The following is a 25,936-nucleotide window of genomic DNA, read 5'->3' on the forward strand; positions in this document are numbered from 1 at the left end:
TTAGAGAGTCTTGAACTTCTGGTGGATATAGCACTAATTATCTTAAGATGTTGCTGTCTGCTGAAGAAAATAAGGCCAATGGAATGCACACCAAAAGAAGATGCATTTATGTGCCTTAGCTGAGCCAAGTCAACAGTGTAATTTGCAGTTCAGTCTTAACACAAAATAATTTTCCTTTGTTATAAGTTAATAAACTAAACAAACTCACGCACCTGAAGTATGAACGCATGTTCTAGTTCTTGCTGCCCTCCTGCAGGGACAATATATTCTTGTCATGCAGCAGGTTGCATACTTTTGCACTAGTGCAGTTAGAAGTATTAGAAATACTTCTACGAATTGTCACTAACTTTTGTTTAAGGTGATAATTAGATTGTTGCAAGCAGTTCAGATCAAAACTTAGTTTCAGGAAAAGTTTCATTTCCTATTCTACATACTAAACGTGAACAGATGAGGAAAAGTTGGGAGTGTTGTCTGGCATCCCAACGTTTGAATAACTACCTGAATAATGGTATTAGATAAGTTCCATATTAGAGTGGTGAAATTATCAAATTGCTATCTGCCCTAAGGAAGTAGAGATTAAGTTCTCTATTATACCTACTTCAGGTGCATCTACCAGCCAGCACAACCCACCTGTTTTATACTTCTATATAAAAATAAGTAAAAGTAATAGAACAAAACTGAAAGATCATTCATGACAAATGGAATTTAAATTTTTATTTCTCGTTCAGCATTTAATAGGGAGCATAATTTACTTTCAAGTATCTTTCCAAAGAACTCCTGAAGTTACTGATTTTCAGAGGTTAGGGGAAGGCATGCTGGTAAGGAGTTACTATATTGAGAAAGAAAAAAAAAATCACAGTTTTTCTACCAACATAAATTTTAGCAGAGGTAAAATGCTTATAAAGTCTATGTGACATGAAACAAATGCAATCTAGTATTCTATTATAATACGTTCAAATTATGAAACAAGACTGCAGTTATTGAAATGCAGATTTTTGTCTTTAATTTCTGCAGCTGACGGGACAGTTGACAGTGGCCAAGGGTCATCTGTTTATACTGAATCTTGTGTGAGCAGTCAACAGACTGTGTCTTATGGTTCCCAACATGACCAGCCAATCTCAACAGCTGCAGTCCAGGGCTACGCAGCTTCAGTTGGCCCAGTGCAGTCACAACAGCATGGAGGATATCAGCCACCTGCAGTGGTAAGCCAGAACTTACAGTATTGCAAACGCATGGAAATACTTGGTTGTGGTTTTTTCCTTCTTCTTAAAGGAGAGAGGAAAGTCTGTCAGGCAGTCTTCCATGTTTGTTTTGTTTTGCATGCAATACAAATTCTGTATGGGAGCAGTTAATGGCCTGTTTTTATAAGGTGACTGAGTCTAGTTAAATAAAATACAAGGGTATATTTGTCTTTAAAGCTTTTTTTTTTTAAAAAAAAAAAGCTTTGGGGTTGAGATTTTAATGGATGTAAATAACATTCCTAGTACAAGACTGAAAATAAGCACTAAATCTCACTTGAGAAGGTGTTTTGTGTGTATATGAAGTTACCGGGGTTAAAGTTAAGCTGTTACTTTGATTTGAAGGAGGGGCTAGAACAATTTGAGCTGCTGTTTAAATATGAAATTGCTATGTATGTTCTGTGAGACTTTGATTACAGATCCTGAAGGTAAGATCTTTTTAACTGTTATAGAATGCTGCATGTGAGAACTCCAGACTGAAAAGACCCCACGCCCTTGTTCCCAATTTTATTTCTAGCTTGCGTTGATTTGCTCATCAGTTGCCATGCATATTCCTTTACCCTGGAAAGTCTGCACTGGGCACAAATACTTTTCCTACTATGTTCATTTGTGTTGCCCTTTTATTTTGGTATGTTTTTCCCTTGGTATGTTTTAGGTAAGAGTATGAGACCATGCAGAAGTCTATTCCAACTCTGGAGTAGAACTTCTGCTACTGTTACATTGTCTTCAGTGGTTCCCTTGTCTTGTTTTTTTTTTTTTTTTTTAAAGAATCAAAACCTGAGGCAGTGACATTATGTTATTATGTGGTAATACCATGCAGGGAGATGATGCGATACTTTAGACTTGAGGGTCCTCACTTTTTTGGTACTTGTGCTTGCGGACTCGATTACAGAATCATTGGTGTTCATACCTTTTTGGAAAACATCCTGGTTTCAGTCAGAGCCTGAAGCTGTGTGGTACTGCTAGTCCCTGAGCAAATGAGTTTTCAAGCCCTCTAAATAAGCTCTTGCTCTGGATAAGACATATTTTGATGTGCGAGCGTATCTTGGACCAGAAGCCATTTCACTGCCTTGGGATGGCTAGCTTCCAGCTTGAAAGACCATTATCTTTTGAGAGGGATGGGAAAACAAGCACATAACAGATGTAAAGTCAAGCTGTTTAGTTCACTCCTAAAATGTGCTCGTGCTCTATGGTGACGACCGTGGTACCAGAAGGTTGACAGAACGGAGTAGAACACTGCAAGAACTACTAACAGTTTGTTGGGAAGACAGGATGACAAGTCAAAATGATATTGACAACTGGAGAAATGATCCTAAAAAGAAATAGAATGCAGTTCAATCAGGACAAGAGCAAGGTTCACGCCTAAACAGGAATAATCTGCTACACAAGTACAGTATGAGCAACAACCAACTAGGCAGCAATTCTGCCAGAAAAAAAAAAGTCAGGGATTATATTGGACCACAAGCTGGACATGGTCAAAAACATCATGCTGTTGTGAAAAAGGCAAACATCATGTTATGTGAAGTAGTTCTGTTGCTCTTGGCCTTTGGTAAGTCTATTCTGGACACCCTGCCTGATGAAGAAAGTTGAGGGTAAATTGGGAGAGAATTCAGAGGAGAGTGACAAAAAAACTCAACTAGGAATACGCAAAACAGGGTTTATGTGAGAAGACTAAAAGAGTTAAGTTGAGTCTATAGAAGATGAGCTTGAGGAGAGAGAAAGCTGTAAAGGCTTCCATAACACAAGAAGAGGCTAATCAGATCACAACACTGTTGTCAGATACAACAACAAAAAAAGCTTAAATAGGAGCAAGGAATTATTGTTTGGAAAAGAGTTTTTTTCTAACCAGCAAAGACATACTGTAGACACCATCACTGGAGAGGTTTCTGAACAGGCTAAATAAATTAGTCAGGAATTACATGTATAACTAGTACTGACTTGGAACAGGTGAAGATTAAAGGTAAAATATTTAATCCTTTGAGGTCCCGTATGCCTCTGTTCCAAAATCTTGAGCAGTCTAGCAAGATTTCTTATATCAGAAATACTTAAAATCAGATCTCTACTAGAGATCTTGACTTTTTTTTCTTGGAGTTCTGTATTTGATTTCAATTATCTTAAGAAATTACATCCATAGGAGGAGCACATATAATTAGAGAAGGAAATCTTGCAGTTGAAGGCTGTCTCTTTAAAACATAACCTTTCCACTCACCCTAAAAAAAAAAAAGACAAAAGTCTAATTCTGATTCTTCCAGTTTGGTTGGATTTTGACCCTATGGCCTTCTGGATTGTGGCAATATTACAAAATCTTGGTGATTTTATTGGCCCACTGTCTGGAAAATGCTAGTCTAAGACTAATTTTTCCTAAATTTTCCACATATTAAAACAACTTTTTCCACAACTCTTGCTGTAGAATAAGTGATGTTAAAGTTCTTACGGTAACATTTTAGTTAATAAAGAGCCAACTGTAAACCGTTCACTTAATTCAGGGAGGTGCCCAAGCAGGGAGACTGGTGAGGTGATAAGTGCAAACACACATCCACTCGGTAAACTAAGAATAAACGAAAGCTCATCAGTAACTTAGGGCTTTTTTATTTGTCAAACTCCCAAATGGAGTGAATACACAGTATGGACCACACTGATGGCCCCAGAGAAAACATTCTCTTTTTTCTGCCTTCCACATGCCTCTTGTAAGGGTGCTAGGGAACTTTCCTCATTGTTCAGTAACCTAAGGCAAACTTGAGTCCTCCTAGGGGCGCATATCCTGTTCCTGGTGTATGTTGGCATTCATTCAGCATTCTCATATCTTCTTGCACACATAGTAGTCAGTATTGGGCCTATCATTGTGTGTCTGCATTTCTTTTCTATCTCATTAGAGTTTTTGCTAGTTTTGTTTTTATTTTTTTAAGAGTTCAATTCTTAACTTTTGTTTCCCTCCTTTAGCCTCAACGTGGTCGTAGCATGTCAGTTTGTGTCCCCCACCTTCCTGCTCTTCCCTCTATGTCCTGCATCCCTCTCAGTGCTCCTTGCACCCCACCACCAGCGCTGTCTGCACCTCTTTCTCCTTTCTACCTTCGGACTGTCCCTGAAGAAACCTTTGCAGAAAAGCTTTCTAAAGCCCTGGAAAGTGTCCTGCCCATGCACTCTGCCTCTCCACGCAAGCATCGACGCTCCAGCCTGCCCTCCCTCTCTGTCAGTCCTGTATGTGTTACCATTTGCCTCCTGGCACAGTAAGATAAGTTATCATTAAATACATCCTAGGCTTCGGGCATTTTTTAAATGAAAAAATGAAAAGTTAATTTTTCATTCCTAATTACTGTGCTGCTAGATTATTGTTTTGTTTTTGTTTTCTTGAGAAGTGATACACTTAAATAGTCAAACATTGATATCATTTTATTTTGTATTTTAGGACAGGATAGTAAAAATAAATGGAAATTATTCAATTGTACCACAGAAGGTAAGGGGAAGCCTAGTTCTTTATCCCCTGATGTCAGAAGACTGTTTATTTTCTAACTTCTAAGCAGGCATTCAATGTTAATTAAGCCTTGCACAAACCAGCCAGCTTTTAAAGCTTAGTTGCTGTGGTTGGTTATTCTAGAAGCTTTGGTTTGCTGAGGTAGTGTAGTGATAGTAGAAATTCAGAGTATTAATACTTTTAAGGACTTTTCTTTAAGTTTTAATTGGAGTTGACACTTTGGCTGGTGCATGATGGAAAGAAGCCATACATACCCCCATGTGTTCCAAAAGGTCAGATGCAATATAGCTTGCAGGATAGGAGGTAGTCTGTTTTCAGTCTGGGGCTTTAATTTACATAAAATAAGCTCTGGAAAACTTTTGTTTGTAATTGAAGTATATGGAACTAATTTTCAAAGTGTAGGAAGAATTCTTCAGGAGTACGGGAGTAGGGACTGTCTTGTTAGTATTGGTCAATATGGAAATTTGCTGCTGCTTTTCTGTAAGATGGGAGGGGAAAAGAAACAGAACAATGTGGAAATGGCAATTTGAAAAAGTTTTAAGTAGCACCTGTATTAAAGATATATTTGCTGCTGACTTAACAATTTTTTTCCTTTAGGGTTGGTAATACCTTCTCTCAGTATACTGTAGGCAAAGATGAAAAAAGGCAGCATTGCTAAATTGTTTAGTGTTCTTATATAGAATTCTCTCCAATGAAATTTTCCCTATATTGTGTTGACTAACATAAGTCTAATCTGTGATAGCACATCATATGGAGTGGAATTGCTTGAGGACTTTGCTGTTTTTAAACCTGTGAATGTCTTATTGTCCAGGAAAAAGTTGGTTTGTTTCAACGACTGATGATTTCTTATCTGAAAAAGTCTGATGCAAATGGACCAAAGTGATCAAAAGGGATGTTTGAATTTGGTAGAATCCAAAGACCATGCAGTTTTATAGTGGATTTTTTTCGTTTTTTCGGCTGTAGGCTGGAATGGTTCAATCTTATCTCATAAAAGGTCTGTCTTTAGCTCTCTGGATATCATACAGAGAACACTACTGACAGGACACTAGCACTGTGTTTTTTACATTAGATAATACTAAGATTTCACGTCATCTTTATCTTCTAAATGCAAACTAGAGGCTCTGCACTGTTGCTGCTATCAAACTGAATTTTTATATGCCCATATGGCAGCAATGTCAGGAGTTATATTGGATTTCAAGCAATGACCACAATGGATAGCCCACGACAATAAATCTCATTCCATTGTCATGAGCAAAGCTAGTTTCTTTTAGTGGATGATTGGAGTTGGACTGGAAAAGCAGCTTTAACACAAGCAAATGTTTCCATTTGTAGCTATGCCTGCCATGGATGTATTTAATGGATATTTGCAACTCATCTAAGTTTCCTAAGTATTGTATGTTTTTGACCATGAATTGAGTAGCCATTCTATAAAGTTACTTCACAGAACTGCATCGTGAACTGTGCATGTTAATGTGCTTCACTTTTAATGTATGAATTACTTGTCTTGTTCATGTCAATACAGCCTCAGCATCCGCGTGGGGGAACACCAACGTTCCCAGATTCACAGATATTTTTCCCAACCGTTCATGAACGGCCGGTGTCTTTCTCACCACCACCTGTCTGCCCGCCGAAGGTGGCAGTTGCTCAGCGGCGCAAGAGCACTTCATTTTTGGAAGCCCAAACTTGCCACTTCCAGCCATTGCTGAAGACTGGCCAGAGTTTAGTTCCACCTGGTGGTAGTCCCACCAATTGGACACCAGAGGCATTGGTTATGCTGGGCACAACAGCTCATAGAGTCGCTGGAGAGCCTCTGCATGTGCAAGTTAATCCTGTGTTTGAGCCAGCTCCTGTACACAGTGACTATAGATCTGGACCAACGCCTCCAGAGGATGCTCACTACAGAATGCATCCAGAAGCTGTATATTTGGTGGGCATGCACTATCCATCACAGGTATCGGAGCAGTATGATCAAGTAGCTTATAACTCTCACGTGACTGAACAACATTTGAAGCAGGTCCCTGAGTCAAAGCATGTGCAAGGTGGTCCTCCACAAAGCTCTGGGTTTGACTATCAATCGGGGCAAGCATTCCTGGCAAGACATGTTCAGAACCTGAGGCTGGATTCTGGGATGAGTCCCCTTTCTCCATTATCCAGTGTTTCAGCTCCTCTGAGTGCAGATCCTGCTCAGATGACGTTCCATCAGGTATTTGTTCCGCACTCTGCCCCAGCTGTGCTCTCGCACAGCGGTGATGGCAGAACGAGCTGTGTCTTTGAGTTCCATGTGCACACACCGAGTTCTGCTCCAGCAGACGGAGCGATTTTAACCCAACGGGTCTACCGAAGTCGCCGGGGCTCTATGGAGACCAGTCAAGAGGAATCCACTCAAGGCATAGGGTTGCATGGTCGGCTTCAGCCTGTGACAGAGGAGCAGTATAACTATCTTGGTCCTGAGTTAGCAGGTCCCGGAGGGGGCTCTGCCAGGCGGAGCTGGCCGGAAGGAAGCCCAGAGTACTCCAGTGATTCCTCACAGATGACTTCCTCTGACACTGGCGATTTTCAGTCTCCTCCCCCTACAGGGGGCTCATCTTCTGCTTTTGGTTCAGACTTCTCATTGCCCATTGTTCAGCTGCCTCAGAAGGTATTGCAAGAGTCGCAGCTCTTCATCTGCTTCCAACAGGGAGCCTCGACTCAGCAGGCCTTGTCCACCTCGCTTTCATCAGGACCACCTGCACTCTATCCTCAGGTTACAGGAGCAAACCCTTCCAGAATTTCTTTGCTTTTTATAAATCATACTTTGCACTTAAAGGGGAGCCATGCTCTTACACTTGCTCCATGTGGTTCTAATTCTTAGCATTCGTGGGGGTGTCTTTACAAGATGTCAGTGGTGTACTAGGATTTCTTTAGCTGAACAGGTTGCAATTAAATAGTGAGGCATCAGCAACCTCTCAGTCCGTGTTCAGCTTTGGGTGAAGTATTGGTAGGGCTTGTGTTAAGGGTAATGAGTGGTCAGTGTTTTTTGTTCTAGTTACTGTTTTGGAAAGAGATAGCTGTAGTTCCAAACTGGCTGTTAACCAACGGGTTTAATGAAATGCATCTTCCATGCAGTTTGAATCAGTACTGATGGTAAAATTTGCTTTGTATTTTGTTCCTGCTCTTCAGCTTTTGATGAGAATGTGTTATTTGAAATTGAGCATTTGTACGAATAATATTTCAGTGGACAACAGCACGAAAAAGGTTAACTTGCTGACTGTTGAAAGATGTGAAAGTTTTTTCCAGGCTTGGGGGAAGGAAGTGGGGAGAAAACGGAATGGAGTGCAGTATATATTACATGTACATGGATCTGGAAGTGCACTTGCAGGATCATTAAAGAAAGGAAACAAGCAGAGTAGTAAACTAGTAGTACAAATGACTGTTAATGTAGGTTTTGCTGCCTTATAAGCCTAGAATGTGGTATCCTTCTGAAAAAGCAAAATTTGAGACCTGAAGCTTAGCTGGAGGTGTGTGTTTTATCAATATATGGTAAATGTCCTTGCATTAGTGAGTGTAGTATTCTTCAGTAATGTGTTTGTACACCATGGATGTGAGGAGTATGTGTATTGTGTCTGTGCTTGTATTCTGAAACTTTTCACAAAATTATTCTTCTTTTGGTGAAAAGGGAAGATTTACTTTAAGTAAGCTTCTCTCTTGTTCCTTCTGTTGTTCTTGGAATTGAGGACTCTGACATTTCAGTTACTGTGGTATTATCAGTTTTGTGATTCCTCTAGATGAAAGAGGAGAATGTTTTTGATTTATTGTGGTAAGATCTAGAGCTAAGTACTTAAGCCTTTCTGTATGGGATACAAAGGTGTTTTGTTAAAGCTGAAACAGCTTAATCACTAGTGTAATAGATAGTAACTTCTATGCTGTAGGAGAATTTGTGGATTGAAGCTTCTGTGCAAGGAGTTTGAAATTACTTTGGGATTGTTTCTCCATAAACTACTTGCTAAACTTCAGAAGATAAAAAATACACCTGGAAAACATAATAAGGAATCCAGATTGTTTTACAGAATATAAGTTACAGGAGCTCTTATCTAATTCATTAAAAGATCAGAATCTAAAGACACAAGCCGAGTCAATACAAACAGATATTATTGCAATGGGTTATAGAATATATTTATATTATAGCCAATAAGGGCCTCAAAAAGCTTCTAAAACTGCAAAGAAAAAAAAATGGCTCTTTTCAATGGCAGCCATCTCTTCCCAAACTTTTTATAATTAAAATAATGTATTTTTAATAAACTTTTTTTCCCAATAAGCTTCTGCAAGCTGAATATTCAGAGGATTAAGACATTTTAGTAGATATTCCTGATATACCTATGAAACAGATGTTTCTTACAAAGGCAGTTCACCAAAGTGGTGTGTGTTTAGGGAACTTATCTGGAGGTCTCTAATTGTCTCCAGAATCTGATCAAAAAGGTCACTCACAAAAACAATGGTGAAAATTCATTCCATTTTCCTCTGCATCTTTCACATTCGTTTGTATGCCACTCAGCCATTTTTTGTTGTTGCTTATTCATTCAAAATTCTGTCTTAGCTAGAACGTGGACCTCCAGATTCTTCCAAATCTAATTCTTGGCTAGTAGTGAGTCTGGAAATGACTTTTGACTTGGATTTTGACATGCTTCTCAAAAAGAACAAATGACACATACATGTATTGAGTACTTTGTTATTGGTCTAGAAGTCCGTACATCTTTGATTTTTTTAAACAGTTTTTTCTTCTAGCCTTCTTTTATCCCCTCCCCTGCAACTGTGTTCAGAACACACGAAAAGGTAAACTTTAATGCCTCTGTTTCCAGTTATCATACCTACCAAGGCATCCTGATCTTAACACATCATCAGTGGAGGAAGAAGATGGTAGGCTGATCTGTCTCATATCGAGGGGCATCTGGGTTGCAAAGACTTTGTTGTCTTGGAAGACTTAAAATGGAGTTTGGTACTTTTCCAGATGGCACTACTTTGTTCTGGTTTTCATAGTGGAATTTGGCCAAATGAACTACTTGTCCAGAAAGAACAGCTAGAAACCTATTACAACCAGATCATTCCAGGCAGAAATGATTTTAACAGCCTGCTGCAGAAACCATATGCTTTTTAAAGCTGATTCTTTTTTTCCCCTCCAGACACAAGTGCAAGGCCAGTCAACTTCAAGTAGTGCATCGGTACCTTCTCAGCCTACCCAACACGCTCAGCAGGTATGATGGGTTTCTAAACCTGGAATTAAAACATTTTCAGTGTAGGAACTTGATGACTCCTTAAGGAGCAGCCTTTCCCTGTCTACTCTTCAACTCATAGTTTTGGACAAGAAAAGAAGAATCCTCTAATTTTGTTTACTTTTTGAAATTTGTTTTTAGAATCATGTTAATGCTTCTTCTCGTATGTTTGTCTTCCCCAACTCCTAACTAAGCTTGCAGTGGAGGTGCCATGCAAGGAAGGGTACATCAGGATTTGCAGTGGACTGTCTAGACAGACAGACCTCATTCTGATGAGTTCTTCCAACTTGAAATAGTGTCTTCTTAATTGTCTCTTTCCCTTTATAGAGTCTGCATTCTTGTTTTCACTGAAACAAAAATCCTGTTGCAAGATTTGGTGCTGATAATGGAATTTTATTAGTAATACTAAGAAATGTTAAAGTTTAATTCACTCAGTATGTTCAGAAGAACCATTAAGGTCACTTAGCAGGGAATAAAAGTTGAAATTTAAATAGATATAATTTTAAATCTTCCTTTTTGGGGCATTAAGAATAGCTTCTGCCTCTCTTTCCTGCTACAGAATGCACAGCAGCCAGCCTCTTCTCAGCAACCTGGACAATACTTACCGCAGCAGCCATCAGTTTCTACTGGTGCCACTCCCCCACAAACTGTCTCTCAAACTCAAACTTCACAGGTTATGCCAATGCCTCAGGCAGCAGCTGGGACACAGGTAAGCAGTATTTTTCTTTCTAGCAGAAGATCTCTCTTCACAGCTGGCAAATTAAATATGCTGCTACTTTCACTTTTATCGTCTTCTCTTAATAGTTCCAAAACATTCATCCAGACAGTAGTGTTCTTGGTATACTACAACTGTCGGTTTGGCTGGAAAATATATATTGGAAACTTTCTTTCACACATGGCAGTCATGAATAATTTATTTGAGGGAGGGATAGCACTTCCATGCTCAAAGATCTTTAAACTGTCAAAAATATCATGAGGCATATTGATGAATGGAGTACTATGAATGCGTTTTCAGGAACTTGTCATTTCTCTGCTTCCCATAGAATGTACATCTTCTGCACCATTGTGTGTGTAAAACACATGTTCACATATTTAGGTAGTGAACCATAAGGACTGCCTTCTCCACTCTTGTCATCTCTCTTACTCAGCTCTTCTCCTTTACTCCCTGATCAAGAAGCTTCTGTTACTGAGTATTACTTCATTTTGGCTCATATCTCTATCTTGAACATGTGAGCCTTGATTTTGTTTTTAAAATTATTGTTTTGTTGCTTGTTCATCTAAACTGTCTCTCAAGTTGCATCATTTGCTGGCTTAAATTGACATATCCCCTGCCATTCTCTGAATGCTGGCACAGTGGCTTTTCATTCTCCATTGCTTTAGTCCCCATACCCAAAGCTAAGAGATTTGTTGAAAGATTTGTGCTTCTTTCCTGTAAGAGGACAGGCTTGGCTCTGGGGACAGAGTTGAGGGGAATTGGATTCTGTTTATGCACAAGTCAGTGCTTCAGGGTATTCTAATGTTGCTCTTTCACCCTCTGTGGGTGTCTGTTTCAAGAGCTTGTGGAGTTCTTCAGGGGAAGTGTTGCGAAGTGAGGACCTTTTGGAACTCCAGACAACTTCCCAGCCACTCTGCCAACTGTGCTCCCCACCCACTTTAACAGAGTGCTGTAACTTGAATAATTCTTTCTTTGACTAATGCATAAAAATTCTGCTTTCTGCAACCCTGCTTAAAAAACAAAAAAATCTATCTCTATTTTCTTTACCTCCCCAGCTTCCTGTTTCCCAACCAGTGTCGATCATCCAAGGCGAGCCTCAATTACCTGTTGCAGCACCTTCTCTCCCTCAACCATCAGTTGCCCCATCAGTCCCTGTTGGCTCTCACTTTCTACCCATGGGACAGCCCTTGCCAACTTCCATGGTTCCCCAGTTCTCGGTCTCTCAGTTGCCCATAGCAGCTCCTCACGTGTCAGTGGCTCAGCCGGGTTTCCAGTCGCTGCCCATTTCAATGCCAGGTGGCATGAATCAGCCACTGCTCACACTGGCAACATCTGCTGCGGCAACTGCTATCCCTGTAGGATCAACTGTTGTCCCTAGCCAGCTTCCCACACTGATGCAGCCTGTGGCTCAGTTGCCCAGCCAGGTTCTCCCGCAGCTCCTACAGCCGGCTGTCCAGTCCGTGGGATTGCCAGTCAGCATTGGACAAGCTGCTGAAGCTTCACTTCCTGCTGGAGATGCTCTTTACCAGGTATTGTTGCAAGCCAGCAGAGCTCTTCCCCACCCCTGCCCTCCACATTCACCTGCTCTAAGGTGCCAGCTCAGAACTGTGTGCCTTGGCCAACTCACTTCTCATAAGAGAGCCACTAAGCCACAAAGATGAATTCTGTTTTGTGGTCAAGGACGTTTTTAAAGAGGAAAAAGTGTCCTCTAACACCCTAGTGTTTTGAGTTTTTTTTTACATTTGGCAATGGAATTTGTCTAAAATGACAAACATAGTGCAGGACTTTGGACAACAACTGTGTAAAGGAGGATATCCAAGAGATCTGCCAACTTGAATATAAAAAAGAGACCCAAAACATTGTGATTTAAATATGGGAGTCGGGTTTTGGAAAGAGAATCTGTGGCAGCATATTCAGCAGTGTCAGTATTTCATACCAAGTCTGGGAAGGGGAAGGGAGGTGGGGAGGGGTCGACACTGATTTTCTAGAAATAAGTCAGGAGACATGGATCTTGAATATAAAGTAAGTACCTGATGCTAATCATGAAGTGCTAGACTGGTCGGCAAGGACTGCTTCAATCTACTTCATACAATCATTGTAAAAATGGCAATATGAATAGTGACAAAAATTGTGACTTGGCATATGATTGTTCTTTTAGAACAAAGTTGTATAGAGCTACTGTTAGTCTTGAGAATCAGCAGCAGTTGCATAACATGGTCTAAACAGTTCACACTAAAAATTCTTCAAACTAATTTCAAGTCTCAGATCTTAAAATATTAAGTCACACAGGCAACTGGAGAGAATTGGGATATGAAGATTTTGACCGAGACTTGAAATTTTGGGTGGGAATTTGCTTGTTGAAGCATGGTGACTTGTAAGCTAAGCTTTGGCTATTTGAGCAGCTGCTCTGCTTCTCTGGAAAGATGGTCTTTGGAAGTTCTTGAATAAGTACAGAAAGGAAAGTTAGAAGATGCCCCTGAAACTGATACTTTTTTTTTCCTAATTAGCTCTGATATTCACTAACTTGACTCCTTCATTTCTATTGCAGGGCTTTCCATCTCGGCTGCCACCTCAGTACCCAGGAGACTCAAGTGTTGCACCTTCCTCTGCTGTGGCTTCTGTTAGCATTCCTTCTGCTGTACTGTCCCCTCCCTTACCCGCAGATGTAATGGCTCAGCCAGGCTATCTTGCCCCTGTTGTGCAGCCGTATGTGGAGCAAAATGTTTTAGTTCCTATGGGCAACCTAGGAGGACAGGTTCAAGTGCCCCAGCCTACAGTGAGTTTAGCGCAACAGGCCTCGTCCGCCTCTTCACAGCAGGCAGTTGTGGAGGTAATTATGTTGAATACAATGTAACAATACATTTAGGGTGTTTAAATTATGGTACATTGTATGTGTGTGGGGAACTAATCCCTTCCATGCTTGTCTTCAGATGGAAATTAATGTTTCAAATAACCTTTTTCTTACAGCAGAATGTCATGCCAATGTGGGGACCTTGTTGCCACTGGCTGTTCTGTTGGGAAGTGAGTGTGCCTCCTACAGGCAAAAACCTGTTAACACTTCACTTCTTGCTAGTACTGTAGAATATTTTGCCATATCAATGAGAAACTGCAACTTATAGCCTTTGAGATCCTCTCGTTATGCCCGTCCCCTGCAGCGTTGATGTTGCTAGGGAGAATTTGAATCGTCTTTGAGTTCTGCATTGGCTTGCCTTTTGCACATTCTGTTAGTAAGACTATGGCTGCATGGCAAACTGTAGTGACACGTAGCAGTAGAAAGGATGGCTGATTTTCTGCCCTTCCCCCACTCCTCTCCAGGATGATAATTTGCTTCACTGCAGTTTGCTCTCCAATCTTTTTGTAAATTAGAGCTTTCTAGATGCCAGCTGTTTGAAGTTCTAAAAAGGCAGTGCTTTTAGCTTTATAACTGATTTGGGAGGAAAAACTGAAGACTGATGGGTGACATCAAAAGGATGGGGGTTCTTTGGAGTTCTTGATACAGGTTTCTCTCCATAGGGCACTCAAGGAGTCTCACAGACTGCTACTTCAGAGTCTCTGCCATCAACACAGCCTGCTCAGTCTACTCCTTTGGCTTCCTCTATGGATAGGTAAGCATGGATTTCTTTTCACCATATTGAATTTCAACTTCATGTGACAGATTACCCAAGGAAGAAATATCTTTAGGTACCTCTTTTTCACCAGGGATATATTTGTTTTTCAGTAGGGGTGTTCTCTGAGGACAGGAGGAAATAAACTTCCTAGAGGAAAAATAGGTTTATGAGAGTTGAAGAAAGGTTTGCTTTACAGCAGACAATGAAGGGAGTAAAGAGGTTCATGTGTAGTGACTTCTAATCTTTTGTATTGACTGTAAGGGACGCTTTTCTGTCCTTTTGGCACTTAAACTGAATTTAAATTTCAAACAGCTTGAGAACATATTTGGAAGATGTACAGCTCAGCTTACAAGAAATACATAATTAATTACTCTTATAATTACTATTCAAGCAGCTTTATTGGTTGACAGAATTCTTCTCCCCTGCTCTGTGATTAACAGGCAGCCACTGCTATCCTGAGGAGAATATCATCTGGCAGGGTAAACCGTATTGTTGTTGCAGCTATGGAGTGCATGGGTACTAATACAAAGTTGCTTTTTTTAGTGCACATTCTGATGTTGCTTCAGGAATGAGTGATGGCAATGAGAATGTTCCTGCTTCTAGTGGGAGGCACGAAGGGAGGACTACCAAGCGTCATATGCGGAGGTCTGTCCGCAGTCGCTCTCGACATGAAAAGACTGCTAGGCCAAAACTGAGAATTCTAAATGTGAGTGTTGTGGTTTTTGTTTTTAACTTAAGTGACAGTTTGGTAATGTTGATGCCTGTTTTTGAACTTCAAAAGTTGCTTTTCTTCTGAGGAATGTGTGTCTTCTGTGTGCTTGTTTGGTATGTTGCTGTTCCCCCACTGCCACCTCTAAGCACACAAGCTATCCCCTGCATTTCTTCTGCTTCTGGAGTCAGTATTCCAAAAGTCATAATTAAGAGCTTTTGGGAGCATTACAGATGGCAAAATCAGCTTGCTTAGCCACTAGTGATTCCACAGACTATTCCTGAATATTTGCTTTAATCTTATTAGTAAAGCTAGGCCAGTGACCTGTAAGCTAGAAACAAACAAGGGAACATCAGGAGTTCTAGAGAAGTATGGACAAGGTAACCTTGGCTGTTTGAGTAATTGGTAGATCCTCAGGAAAATAGTGCAGTAAATTGCACCATTTATTAGTCTAGAAAAAGAGAATGTGTTCATCTTAAAGCAGTACTTTTGGTTTGTCTCCATGGGCTTTAAAACTCAAGCCTTATATTCTCATGCTTTTCATAATTTCTTTACTTTAGGTTTCAAATAAAGGTGATCGGGTAGTGGAATGCCAGCTAGAGACACATAATCGGAAAATGGTTACTTTCAAATTCGATTTGGATGGTGACAACCCTGAGGAAATAGCTTCGATTATGGTAAGATAAGTCTCAGAAATAAAAGATTGAATCCAGTCTTAATCACAATAATAATATAAGCAGTCTTATTTTCTCACTTGCTTCTTTCCATGTAGAAAAGCCTGCTTCCTCTTTTTCCTGTGCTCACTTTATTGGTTTGTAAGTACAGCTAGAGTATTCCACAGCAAAGAGAAAACCAGGGCAAACATTTCAGTGCTGGATATGATGAGAAGCAATTGTTTCTCTCCAGGATGTCATCAACTTTACCTTGTGCATAAGAATGGTGAAGGGAGGACAAACAGTAACACTGAAAGTTAAATTATGGTCACTCAATGTTCAATACATAGTTTTGAAATAATTTGTGATAAATAAAAAATATTGCTCTTCTGCTGTCTTTACAGGTGCAGAATGAGTTTATTTTAGCAACTGAGAGAGACTCATTTGTAGAACAGGTGCGAGAGATTATTGAGAAAGCAGATGAAATGCTGAGTGAGGATGTAAGTGTGGAGCCAGAAGGTGATCAGGGTTTGGAGAGTATGAGGACAAAAGATGATGGCTTCTTTCCAGGGTCGCAGGTATGTAAAAGATGGATTACCTTAGCTATTCATGTTTTCGTTTTTGGGTGGTATGGTTTTGTGAGTAGAGCTAGTTAGAACTGAAACATCCTTTCATGGGAAATATCAAAGCTTAAAAATGAAAAGATACCAGAGCTTCAGATCAGGATGAAAGCCTAAAATTTATTTAGAAAGATAAATAACTTAAACCATTGTTTTTTGACATGTTCTAACACTTTTGAAGGTGCTGAATTTCCAAGTAGACCACTAGGCAGACAATCTTAAATGCTGAGGCTTCTTGGGTTTGAGGTTGTTGTAGGACAGGGCACTAAAATCCCCAGCCTTCTGCTGCTCCATAAACACTGAGAGCTTGGAGTCAGGCCCTCTGTGGTCAGTGAGCTACTAAGAGACTGGATGGGTCAATTAGAAAGCACTGGTATTGAAGCTGGTTGTTGGGAATCATAAGGGGTGACATTTCCTGAATCTTTGCCTTATTTTCACCTAGAACTACTTTGAAATGTCCATTTATTTATCTATGGAATGTTTAAGGAAATAGGCTGGAGTGCATGTTATAAAAAAGATGCTTAGATCAATTTGTTACATTGACAGTCACTAAACCGAGAAGTTATAAAAGCACTATAAATGACATTTGTCTAGGCAAAATTTTACCGGTCTGGTAATGGTGCTTGGGTCCATGGCACTGCATACCTTAAATGCCCACATTTCAGTAAGCTAGCATTTTAAGAACTATCTTGTGGGTTTCTGTTTCAGAATAGAACTTTAAATTTTATCTTACTTTACAGAAATTAGAGTTCAAACAGCCAGATCCTACATCTTCCATGCCACAAAGAATAGGTAAGTCTTTTGTGATTTTTTTCAACAGTTACCTTTTTCTGTTTCAGCGGATGGGTGCAGCCAGGTTTTTATTTTGTATGATGGAGTTCACATTCCATATTGCAGGTTATGTATTTTGTTACAGCTCTGTATCACTGAATATCCAACTTCTTTCTGTTTAGGGGTTCCTCCTAGCTCCTTTACCCAGGTTGTCCATTCTGCAGGAAGACGGTTTATTGTCAGCCCTGTCCCTGAAAGTCGGTTAAAAGAACAGGGATTTTTCACTTCTGCTATTCCTGGAGGAAAAGAAACTCCGGATATGGGTAAGTTATCTAAACTCTTAAAATCTGAAGGCTAAGACACGTTCTTCAAAACTGAAGTTAGTTAAGTAAACAGACAAGCTCCTAAGCACTTAAAGTACTTGGAAGTAGGGAAATGACTGTGCTGGTAAGGAGTGATTATAATCTGGATGATGATATGCAGGATTCTTGCAGGAAAAAATGTTGATGGGCTCTCTGCAAGACTGAAACCTGAATTCTGTGGTTTTACTTTGTTCCTGGATTTATATATATATATTTTGAATTATGCAGAGAGGTAAACTTGGTCTTAGTCTAGCAATAGGAAACAATCCAACTAGGAAAATTCATTACAGTGTTGATATTTTTCTTTTCATTCAGTTGCTGCATCTCCACTACATGGTCCTGGAATGAATCTCTCCCACTCTGCATCATCACTGAGCTTGCAGCAAGCTTTCTCTGAGATGGGGCATGCTCAAATGACAGAAGGACCTAGTACAGCTCCTCCAGTGTTCAATCAAACAATACCACCATTTCCACCTGCGCTCTCTACCATGGCAGGCAGTGGTGCACCTCCCACATCTGTAGCTGCTGCTTCAATATCTGTTCCCTCTAGCACAGGCATTTCTCTTCCAGGTTCTGTTACTCTGCCTTCAGAAAGTGCAGCTGCTGGAGTTGCACCAAGTGCAAGTGTGCCAAGCTCTGTTTCCCCTCCTCCAGCCTCACAATCTGGACAGCAGTCCGGTGGTGTGGCTTCCAGTGCGAGCGCTCCTGCATCTTTCTCCTTAACTGTCACGTCCCAGCCTGCTCAGCCAGTAACTGGAGACATTGTCCCCAGCATCAGCACACCGGCTTCTTTGGCATTGCCAGCTGCCCAGGTTGCTGGTGTCACTGGTCTTGGTGTCGTTGCACCAGCTGTGACAACTCAGTCTGCTCCTCAAATTGTAAGTAGTATAGCAGCACCACAGACATCTGTTGCCCTGTCTCTGGCTCAGAATGTGGCTTTGCAGCTTCCTCAGCTTAGTACTAGTGGCTCTGTCTCCAGCCTGGCAGAAACAACAGTTGTAAGTGCTCCACAATCACTACCTGAGAGTGGGCAGTCCGTAGATAAATCACAGCTCTGCAGTGCAGCTGGCTTATCTCTTCCAGTCTCTGCACCTTTATCGTCCTCTGTAGCAACAAGCGTATGTGGTTCCGTCACTCAGCCAGTGATACATCCCTTACTCATCCCATCAGCAATTACATCAACACCTGTCCTGCCCCAGATTCCAGGTGCAACATCTGTGTTGCCCCAGGTTCCCTTGCCTGGTGTCTTACCACAGCCAGTCACTAACTTGCCTGCAGTACAGCAAACATTGATACACAGCCAGCCTCAACCAGCTCCGTTACCCAACCAACCTCATGTTCACTGTATGGAGGCCGATGCTGATGCTCAGTCTAAAGCACCTGGTATTGATGATATAAAGACCCTGGAAGAAAAACTACGGTCTCTCTTCAGTGAACACAGTAATGTGGGAACAGCACATCCATCAGTATCTCTGGAGACATCGCTGATAATGGAAACTACTGTTATTCCTGGGATACCAACCACCGCTGTTGCACCAACTAAACCCCTGACGTCCGTTAGCACTTGTATACCTCCAAGCAGTTTGCCTCTTGGACCAACTGGCTTGCCAGTGCTGACACCAGTTGCCACCCCTGGGCAAGTGATCACCCCGGTCAGCTATATTGCGGCACCAAGCAGCATTGCAACAGCAGTAGTGAAACCAGGCACCTCTCCTTCGAAGCCCCCTCTTAGCAGGGTACCGGTAAGAAATGCAACGTTTGTGTGAATATTCAAGTATTGTAGAAAACAGCCTTTTTGAACAGAATCCCTTTTTTACAGCAAAGTATTTTAGACAAGTATGTCTTCGGTTATAATGTCAGAAGGAAAAATATATCTTGTTTTATTTGTCCCAAGAGGTGTTTTCTTCTGTCCATGCTGAAACAAATGTCCAATTCTATATTGTGTCTGAGCTATCAAATGTCAATGTTCATTTTTTTTACTCCTAACTATGAAGAGTGAAGCACCATGAAGCGTGTGGTCTTTTGTTTATCTTTTTCCAAATAGACATTTGAGAGGTTTGCTTTAAATACGTTCATATTTTATCCATAATCAGTAAAACGTGTCAGGGAGGTTTTATGTTTCACAAAGTAGTTGTGATTGCTTAGCTTTGCTTCTTATCATTAGCCTGATCCTTGAAAGCAAGGATGAACCTGACAGTGCTTTTTTTTTTTTAATTCCTCTGTTCCTTACATAGTGCCTGGATAGTCTCTTTCTTCCAAATGCTAGATTTGTGAAAACAGTATTCTGAAAAATTTAGAAGAGATGAGAGTATCTGAAAACATAAACATTTTTTTTTCTGAATTGTGCTCTGCAAACACTGTTTCGTAAAGTGTTGAGCTACATTGTATAGTAACAACTTGAGATGTCATTGAAGTTGTTACTTGGCTCAGTAACCAGAAGTGTAGGTATGTGAAATTAGGCTGGCTATTTTCTTATGAATTGTTGCCAGTGTATTTCAGTATTTTAAACCATTGTTAGCCCTTTTTCTTTTCAAACCTTAAATGCAAGTGCTTGAAGAAACATTCAGGTTTTTAACAAAAGAAAAACCTTAATGTGCACATCTTTTTGTTTCTGTACCATTCTTCCCCACTCACCAACACTTTGTTGTCTTTAGCTACCCTTGTTATTAGAATAGAATAGTTCAGTTAGAAGAGACCTGCAGAGATCATTGAGTCCAACTGCCTGACCACTTCAGGGCTAACCAAAAGTTAAAGCATATTATTAAGCTGTCCAAATGACCTGAAGCTGGTTAATGTTCAAGGCATTGTAATTGAGTTAATGCTCCTACCATCTCCATTTATTAACAGTCTTTCCCTTGTACTCTTACTAATACAGCTTCCTCCCACCTCCTCTGTGATTGTGTATGTAGCAGATGTAGAAAATGCTTCTTCCCTTAGTATTTGAGCCAGTACTTCCTTGGGACTTTAAAATCTAAGTTTATTTGTCTCTTATTTTGAACACTGATTTCGTAACCAAAATGTACTTTTTTTTTCCTTTCTATGTTTCTGTGCTTCTCTGAGAAGCACATCCAAGTCCTTGGAGGCTTCTTTCCCAGGCTGTAAAGCACTGATGCTGCTGTATTTTTCTGCTAGCGGTAGAATCATTAATACTTCCCCCTTGGGGAATCTTGAATGCTCTGTTCAGGGGAGCAAGGCAACAGAAAACAAACTTAAGGCTTCTTGCCTTGCCCTATGATAAATAAATGAAGTTTCTAGGGTGAGGTAGGGAGCAGAAATCCTCCCTGTGCCTTGCCAACCAGACTGATGTTATTACTTTCCCAGCTGTTTTTACAAAAGTGAAGGGACAGATGGGGTATGAACATGGTACCATTCCTGTGTGGAGATGGATATTTTTCTAAGACTAAACCAGATGTGATCACTGAAAAGAATAGGTGAAATAATGTCATCAATTTTATATGGGATGAGGAGGTTTCAGCTAATCATAATAGTGTGTTAGTAGACTAACATGCGAAGTTTGTGAGACCTGAGGGAATTTTATAGCTGCTATAGCAATAACGTTTGAGAATTTCACCAGCCTCTCCAAGATTTCTCCATATTTTAGTTGTTACAGTTTTCTAGGAATCCCTTTCTATTTGATTGGTTCTGCTATGCTACTCTCAGCTGCATTCATATTCTATTTCCCTACCTTGGGTTTTCTTCCTTGAAGATTAAGTAAACCATACTGATGCTACTGAGAGTACAGATCTACAGATATCCCATGGGTTACATGTTGACCTCTAAATCCACCTTTAACAAGACCACACTGGAGTAAAGTTAATGGAGAAGTAAGAGATGGAGATGTAAAAGGGGACACTGAATGAATGGAGCTAAGACTCTGGAGACTCGTCTGTTTTTTTCCTGAACCCCAGCAGATATTAGAGATGGCATCTTTTCCTCTCACCTAGTAGAGGTCGTGTCCATGTAACACTTGCCTTGAATTATAAATGATTCACCAACTTGGACTCAGCAGTTATTTTTTAAGCAAAATTGTGTTATTGCCCAGTGGGGCACTTCTTTCCCTTTTAGATTGTGTTCAAATGCAAAGTAGAAGATTTCTGCTATGGAGGAGCAGGAATATTTGCCAAGGAAGTTAGGGAAGAAATCTAGACACAGAAGCATATTGAAATGAAGCTGAGAATTAAAGAAAGATTAGAAAACTGTAAAACCTAGTTACTGGTTCAGGAATAGCTTGGAACAGTTAGAAACCTGCTAACTGCAAACCTGTTACTAAAAATGCTTGGATTTAATTGTAATAAATAGTTGAGGTTTTTGATGTCTGTTCTAGGAAAACTATCTCCTTTCTGAGTCTTTCACTTCTAAATTACTTTGTGTTTTTTTTCAAAACTTAACTTTAGTTTTACTTTGAGTTGTTTTTAAGGAGCTTAATGCTTTAGTTATCTGGGGTTTACTAGACTGTGGGGGAAGGGGGGTATTTAATTTTGTTTATGGTCAATCTGTTAACCTTGCACAGTAAATATGTTTTGACTTGTCTAATGAATGTATTTGAAGTATGTTTTGCCTTTTATTTATAAACAAAATGATTAATTTACCACAGCTGAACAAGTGAACGTGCATCAGAAACAGTAATGCCCATGTGTATGTTTGTAGCACACACACAAGCTGAAGTAATACAACTTGGCTTAGTTCCTACCCCAACATTTGGGGAAGGGTAGATAATTATGGCAGGTATCTTCACTGGTCAGTTATTTCTGCAATCTGAACCATTAGTTAAGCTGTGGTAACATGACTGCAGGCGAGAACTGGTTCTGTTTGCTGAGGACCAGAGCAGACTTTGGGCTGATTACACATACCCAGCAGTGTTTGCTGTCACAGAAGGGAAGTTGGCTGACCAGCACTGTAACTCATAAGGCTATCCTCTGTTTCTGAAACTTCAGAGTCATGGTCAAACCTTCACGGTTACAGCTGAGAATAAGAATTGCAAATTGTGTAATGGATCGCTTAATTCCTAGGACTTCTCACTTCCCTAACAATGGAAATAACTAACTGGAATGTGCTCTCCGACCTTGCTGGGAGGCTTTGATCCCTCATTCTAACCTTTCCAGTCTCTCTAACCCCTTCCATGTAACCTGGATGACTTCCCCGTATTCAGTTGCATGGCCTAGTCATCTTCTGTGGGTGATCAACATCCTCAGGTTCAAGACCAGTAGTGGATCAGGAGACTGGTGTAAGAAGCTTTCAAATATGCTTTCAACAAGTGGAGACATCCTCAAGCGTGACAGTTTCTGTTCAAGTCATTGCTTGGACCAGGTTGCCAGCAGCACATGGCTTGGTGTTGTTAATGGGCCATTAAAATAGATCGTTTGTGAGGAGGTTGAGTGCATTCCTGCACCCCTTCAAAAAAGTTTCCAAGAGGCTTTATTTATGAAGAAATATTGTTGTAGCATTTCTCACAGACTTGAAAATAAAGTTGCCAAGATGCTCTGTTCCTGGGCAGAGCAACTTGCTTAAACTGGTAATTGTGGCAGTCAAAGGCAGCCTGAATTAAAACAACAAAACCAGACAACCCTCCCACCCCTGACACACACACTTCAACTGTCACAAAACTCCCCAAGGATTAGACGCTAACTTTCCAGGAAGGAAGTCTCCACAGAAAAAATGTAGAGGCCTCTGTCATATAGCACAACTGACTGTAACGTGGTGTCTGATCCTCCTGTGTTCGTGTCTGATGGACTCGCGTTTCCTCTTCATCATAGGTGCTACCAGTAGGCTCTGAACTTCCAGCTGGCACTCCGTCCAGTGAGCCGCTGCCACCTTTTCCGGGACCTTCACTAACTCAGGTGCTACACGACTCAGCAGATTTTTATCTGCCTCTTTTTCTTTCAAAGAGCATGTTTCGATTAAACTCTCCATTGCATGTTATTAATGTCTGTTTTTCTGTTCTTTTGACTGAGTAACCCTTTTTGTGTAAATGGAGCAGTGGCCAGTTGCTTCAGCACTGGAGATACAGCTCGCCCTTTGGGATGCTGTACCCAGTGTCTGAAGTACAGAAGCAATGAATCAGGCTCAGAATTATTTAGTGTTTTAACCTGATCCTTAGAGTTTTTTTAAATGTAACACAGGTGAGTGCGTGCATAAACTTGAACTTGTTTTCTTCTTACACTGAAAAGATGTTTCCCTAAAGAGCTATATGCCATAAATAAATGTTATTGAAAAAACAAAATTACTGGCTTTGAGAAATTCTGGTTTTATTTTTTATTTTTTTTTGCAGTTATTACTAGACTCCTACTTCAATAGGTTTTCAGATTTATAAAACGTCTGTGAAGCTCCAGACCCTAAACAAGAGCTGAAATGTAACAGTGGCGTAACCTTGTTCAGTTTCTGTCCTTGTATGCAACAGTTAGCTTGGGTGTTTTATATGTGAATTGGACAGGTGGTCAACTCAAGATCTCAAAGATAAAATGTCTTCACTTTTCTTCAAAAAAGAAAAAACTAGATAAAAAAATAAGACAAAATTGTTTTATGGATCTTCTAAATGCTGTGCAAGGAAATGTCACATGGGAAGAATACACTTCAATATACAAAGAAAAGCTGAAAAAATAACCAGACAAAACCCATGAGATCAAGAGATGGCAATACGCTGCTTCTGAAAGAAAGAAGACTGAATAAACAGACAGCTTTTTATAGAACTATACTCAACTTGAGAATTATGATCCTATTTTTAAATTCAATTTTTATTTGATTGATATTTCATTCAAGTGTGTACCTAGTGGTGCCTGCTTAAGGCTCAAAGTAATTTTGTTGTAAATCCAGCACTACCTATGTATGTATACTTTTTATAGTATTTACCTCTTCCATCTGTGGCTTTGGATCACAGAGAATAGTCCTTGATTTCATGTCCAAAACCTACACTTGACCTGGAATCTGCCCTTTCATAGAAAGGAATTATTTTTAAGTCTTAACTATAATTTTAATTTTTTAAAAAATAATTTTAAATTTGTATTTCCAATTAAATAACTACAGTATGAAAACTTGTACAGTATTTACGAGTATCGTGGCCTGATTTATCTTCTTGACCGCTGAATTTTAGTGCAGACTGTGAGCTAACCTTGATAAAGTCCTGCTCTGTGACGCTGTAGTAACAATCTCCCGCCCATCTCTTGAAATAGAGCTCTTGAATTCAAGTTTCACTTATGGAAGTGAATTTAAAATGAACTGTAAAGGTCATTTTAGTTCTTTGCAAGCTGTTCTTTTTTTGGGATTTACAATAGTCTGTGAGAACCTCTATCTGAAAGGGTTTAAATTGACTGTCATACAAAGGAATAGTTTAAGAAAATTGTAAGTAATTTAAATTGTTAAAGCAACTTTGGTTAATGAGCTATCATGACTCATTCTATAACTAAAACTGTAAAAACAGAATTATATGTATTAGGATTCTGATCTTCAAAGATACCTTTTGAATTGGATTTTCATTTCTATCTTTGAAATGTGAGAAATATGTATTCCCTGGTTCCAAGGGCATGAATAGAGTCGAGTAGCAGGGCGTTAGCTCTTTCGTGTGTTTTTTGTTGGCTGTGACATTAATTGTCCCTCTCTGTTTTCCATTTTTTTCCTCCGGTGCTGTCTGTGCAGCAGCTGTCTTTATTCAATAGTTTCTTCAGTTTTCCCAATAAATGTCACTATTTTGTGATCCCAGGAATCTCTCAGACAAGTTTGCATAGAGTATGTCCTAGAGTTTAGAATGGGAACAGTCTAGAAGGCCTAAATTACAAAATGCTGAAAGTTGGCATCTCACCCTATCTTTTCTTGCTCTATCACCTTCTCAGTCCTCCTGATGGAGCAAATGCAAATCAATGACAGTACTATGTCCAGCCTTAATCGATGAGTCCTTGCAGATGGCTTTCATGTCCAGAGTTACTTTTTGGTTGTCTTTTTTGGTTGTCTTTTTTTTTTTTCCTCCAAAAAGTATGTTTCAATGTTTTGAAAGCAGTGAGGATCAGTCCACTGCTTGGAGAGTATTATGCAGTATAAGAAGGCAAATACTCGTTCTCTGTATGTAAGAAAACTATGAAAGAGAATGCATTGCTCTCAAAACCTGTCACAGAAAGGAGACTGCTACTGTATTTCGTTTTATGTAATTCTTACTAGCAAGCAGAATGTGAGTAATTAGGCATGGGTATCTTCTGCCTCCAACTGAGCAAGAATCTGGTCATCTTATGTAGAGCTATGAGGTGGTAGTGTTAGCAAGCAACTTTTTTTTCCCCTCTAGCTGCTGGAGGCAGAAGCTTTTTATGTGCCTTTCAGCCAGTTCTTTTTAAAGTACGATTTTGCCAAAGAGGAGATGCCAATTTGGTGATAATTCTTAGGTGTTCTAACCACAAGCAATGGTAGCAAATGGATCTGAAAGCAGTTGGTTAAAATAAGTCACATTAAGTTAACAGTGCTTTTTTTTGGTCATCTCTTGGAACTGGGTATCTTAGTAATCCTTCTGCCCAAATTCAAAGCAGTTCTAGCCACTATAGTGACTCAAACCACAGGACTACTC

At 40.0% G+C, this 25,936-nt stretch overlaps 1 protein-coding gene across 11 annotated transcripts in view; it reads left to right on the forward strand.

The window, feature by feature from the left end:
- WNK1 (WNK lysine deficient protein kinase 1) overlaps window positions 1–25,936 on the forward strand; it is a 104,424-nt gene that overhangs the window by 61,184 nt on the left and 17,304 nt on the right. For 6 of the 11 annotated variants that reach the window (XM_066990203.1, XM_066990204.1, XM_066990205.1 and 3 more), the window contains 16 exons: window positions 1,015–1,202; window positions 4,179–4,436; window positions 6,233–6,661; window positions 9,867–9,938; window positions 10,516–10,665; window positions 11,727–12,200; window positions 13,220–13,501; window positions 13,639–13,692; window positions 14,185–14,276; window positions 14,823–14,985; window positions 15,549–15,665; window positions 16,046–16,219; window positions 17,002–17,053; window positions 17,215–17,355; window positions 17,710–19,136; window positions 23,148–23,231. In XM_066990203.1, coding sequence (XP_066846304.1) covers window positions 1,015–1,202; window positions 4,179–4,436; window positions 6,233–6,661; window positions 9,867–9,938; window positions 10,516–10,665; window positions 11,727–12,200; window positions 13,220–13,501; window positions 13,639–13,692; window positions 14,185–14,276; window positions 14,823–14,985; window positions 15,549–15,665; window positions 16,046–16,219; window positions 17,002–17,053; window positions 17,215–17,355; window positions 17,710–19,136; window positions 23,148–23,231 — 4,157 coding nt within the window. Of the gene's footprint in view, window positions 1–1,014; window positions 1,203–4,178; window positions 4,437–6,232; window positions 7,454–9,866; window positions 9,939–10,515; window positions 10,666–11,726; window positions 12,201–13,219; window positions 13,502–13,638; window positions 13,693–14,184; window positions 14,277–14,822; window positions 14,986–15,548; window positions 15,666–16,045; window positions 16,220–17,001; window positions 17,054–17,214; window positions 17,356–17,709; window positions 19,137–23,147; window positions 23,232–25,936 lie in introns of all 11 variants that reach the window. The other 5 variants (XM_048059563.2, XM_066990206.1, XM_066990209.1 and 2 more) reach the window with 5 other exon arrangements.

Source organism: Anser cygnoides, chromosome 1 (assembly GCF_040182565.1).
Source record: "Anser cygnoides isolate HZ-2024a breed goose chromosome 1, Taihu_goose_T2T_genome, whole genome shotgun sequence".
Classification (NCBI taxonomy): Eukaryota; Metazoa; Chordata; class Aves; order Anseriformes; family Anatidae; genus Anser; species Anser cygnoides.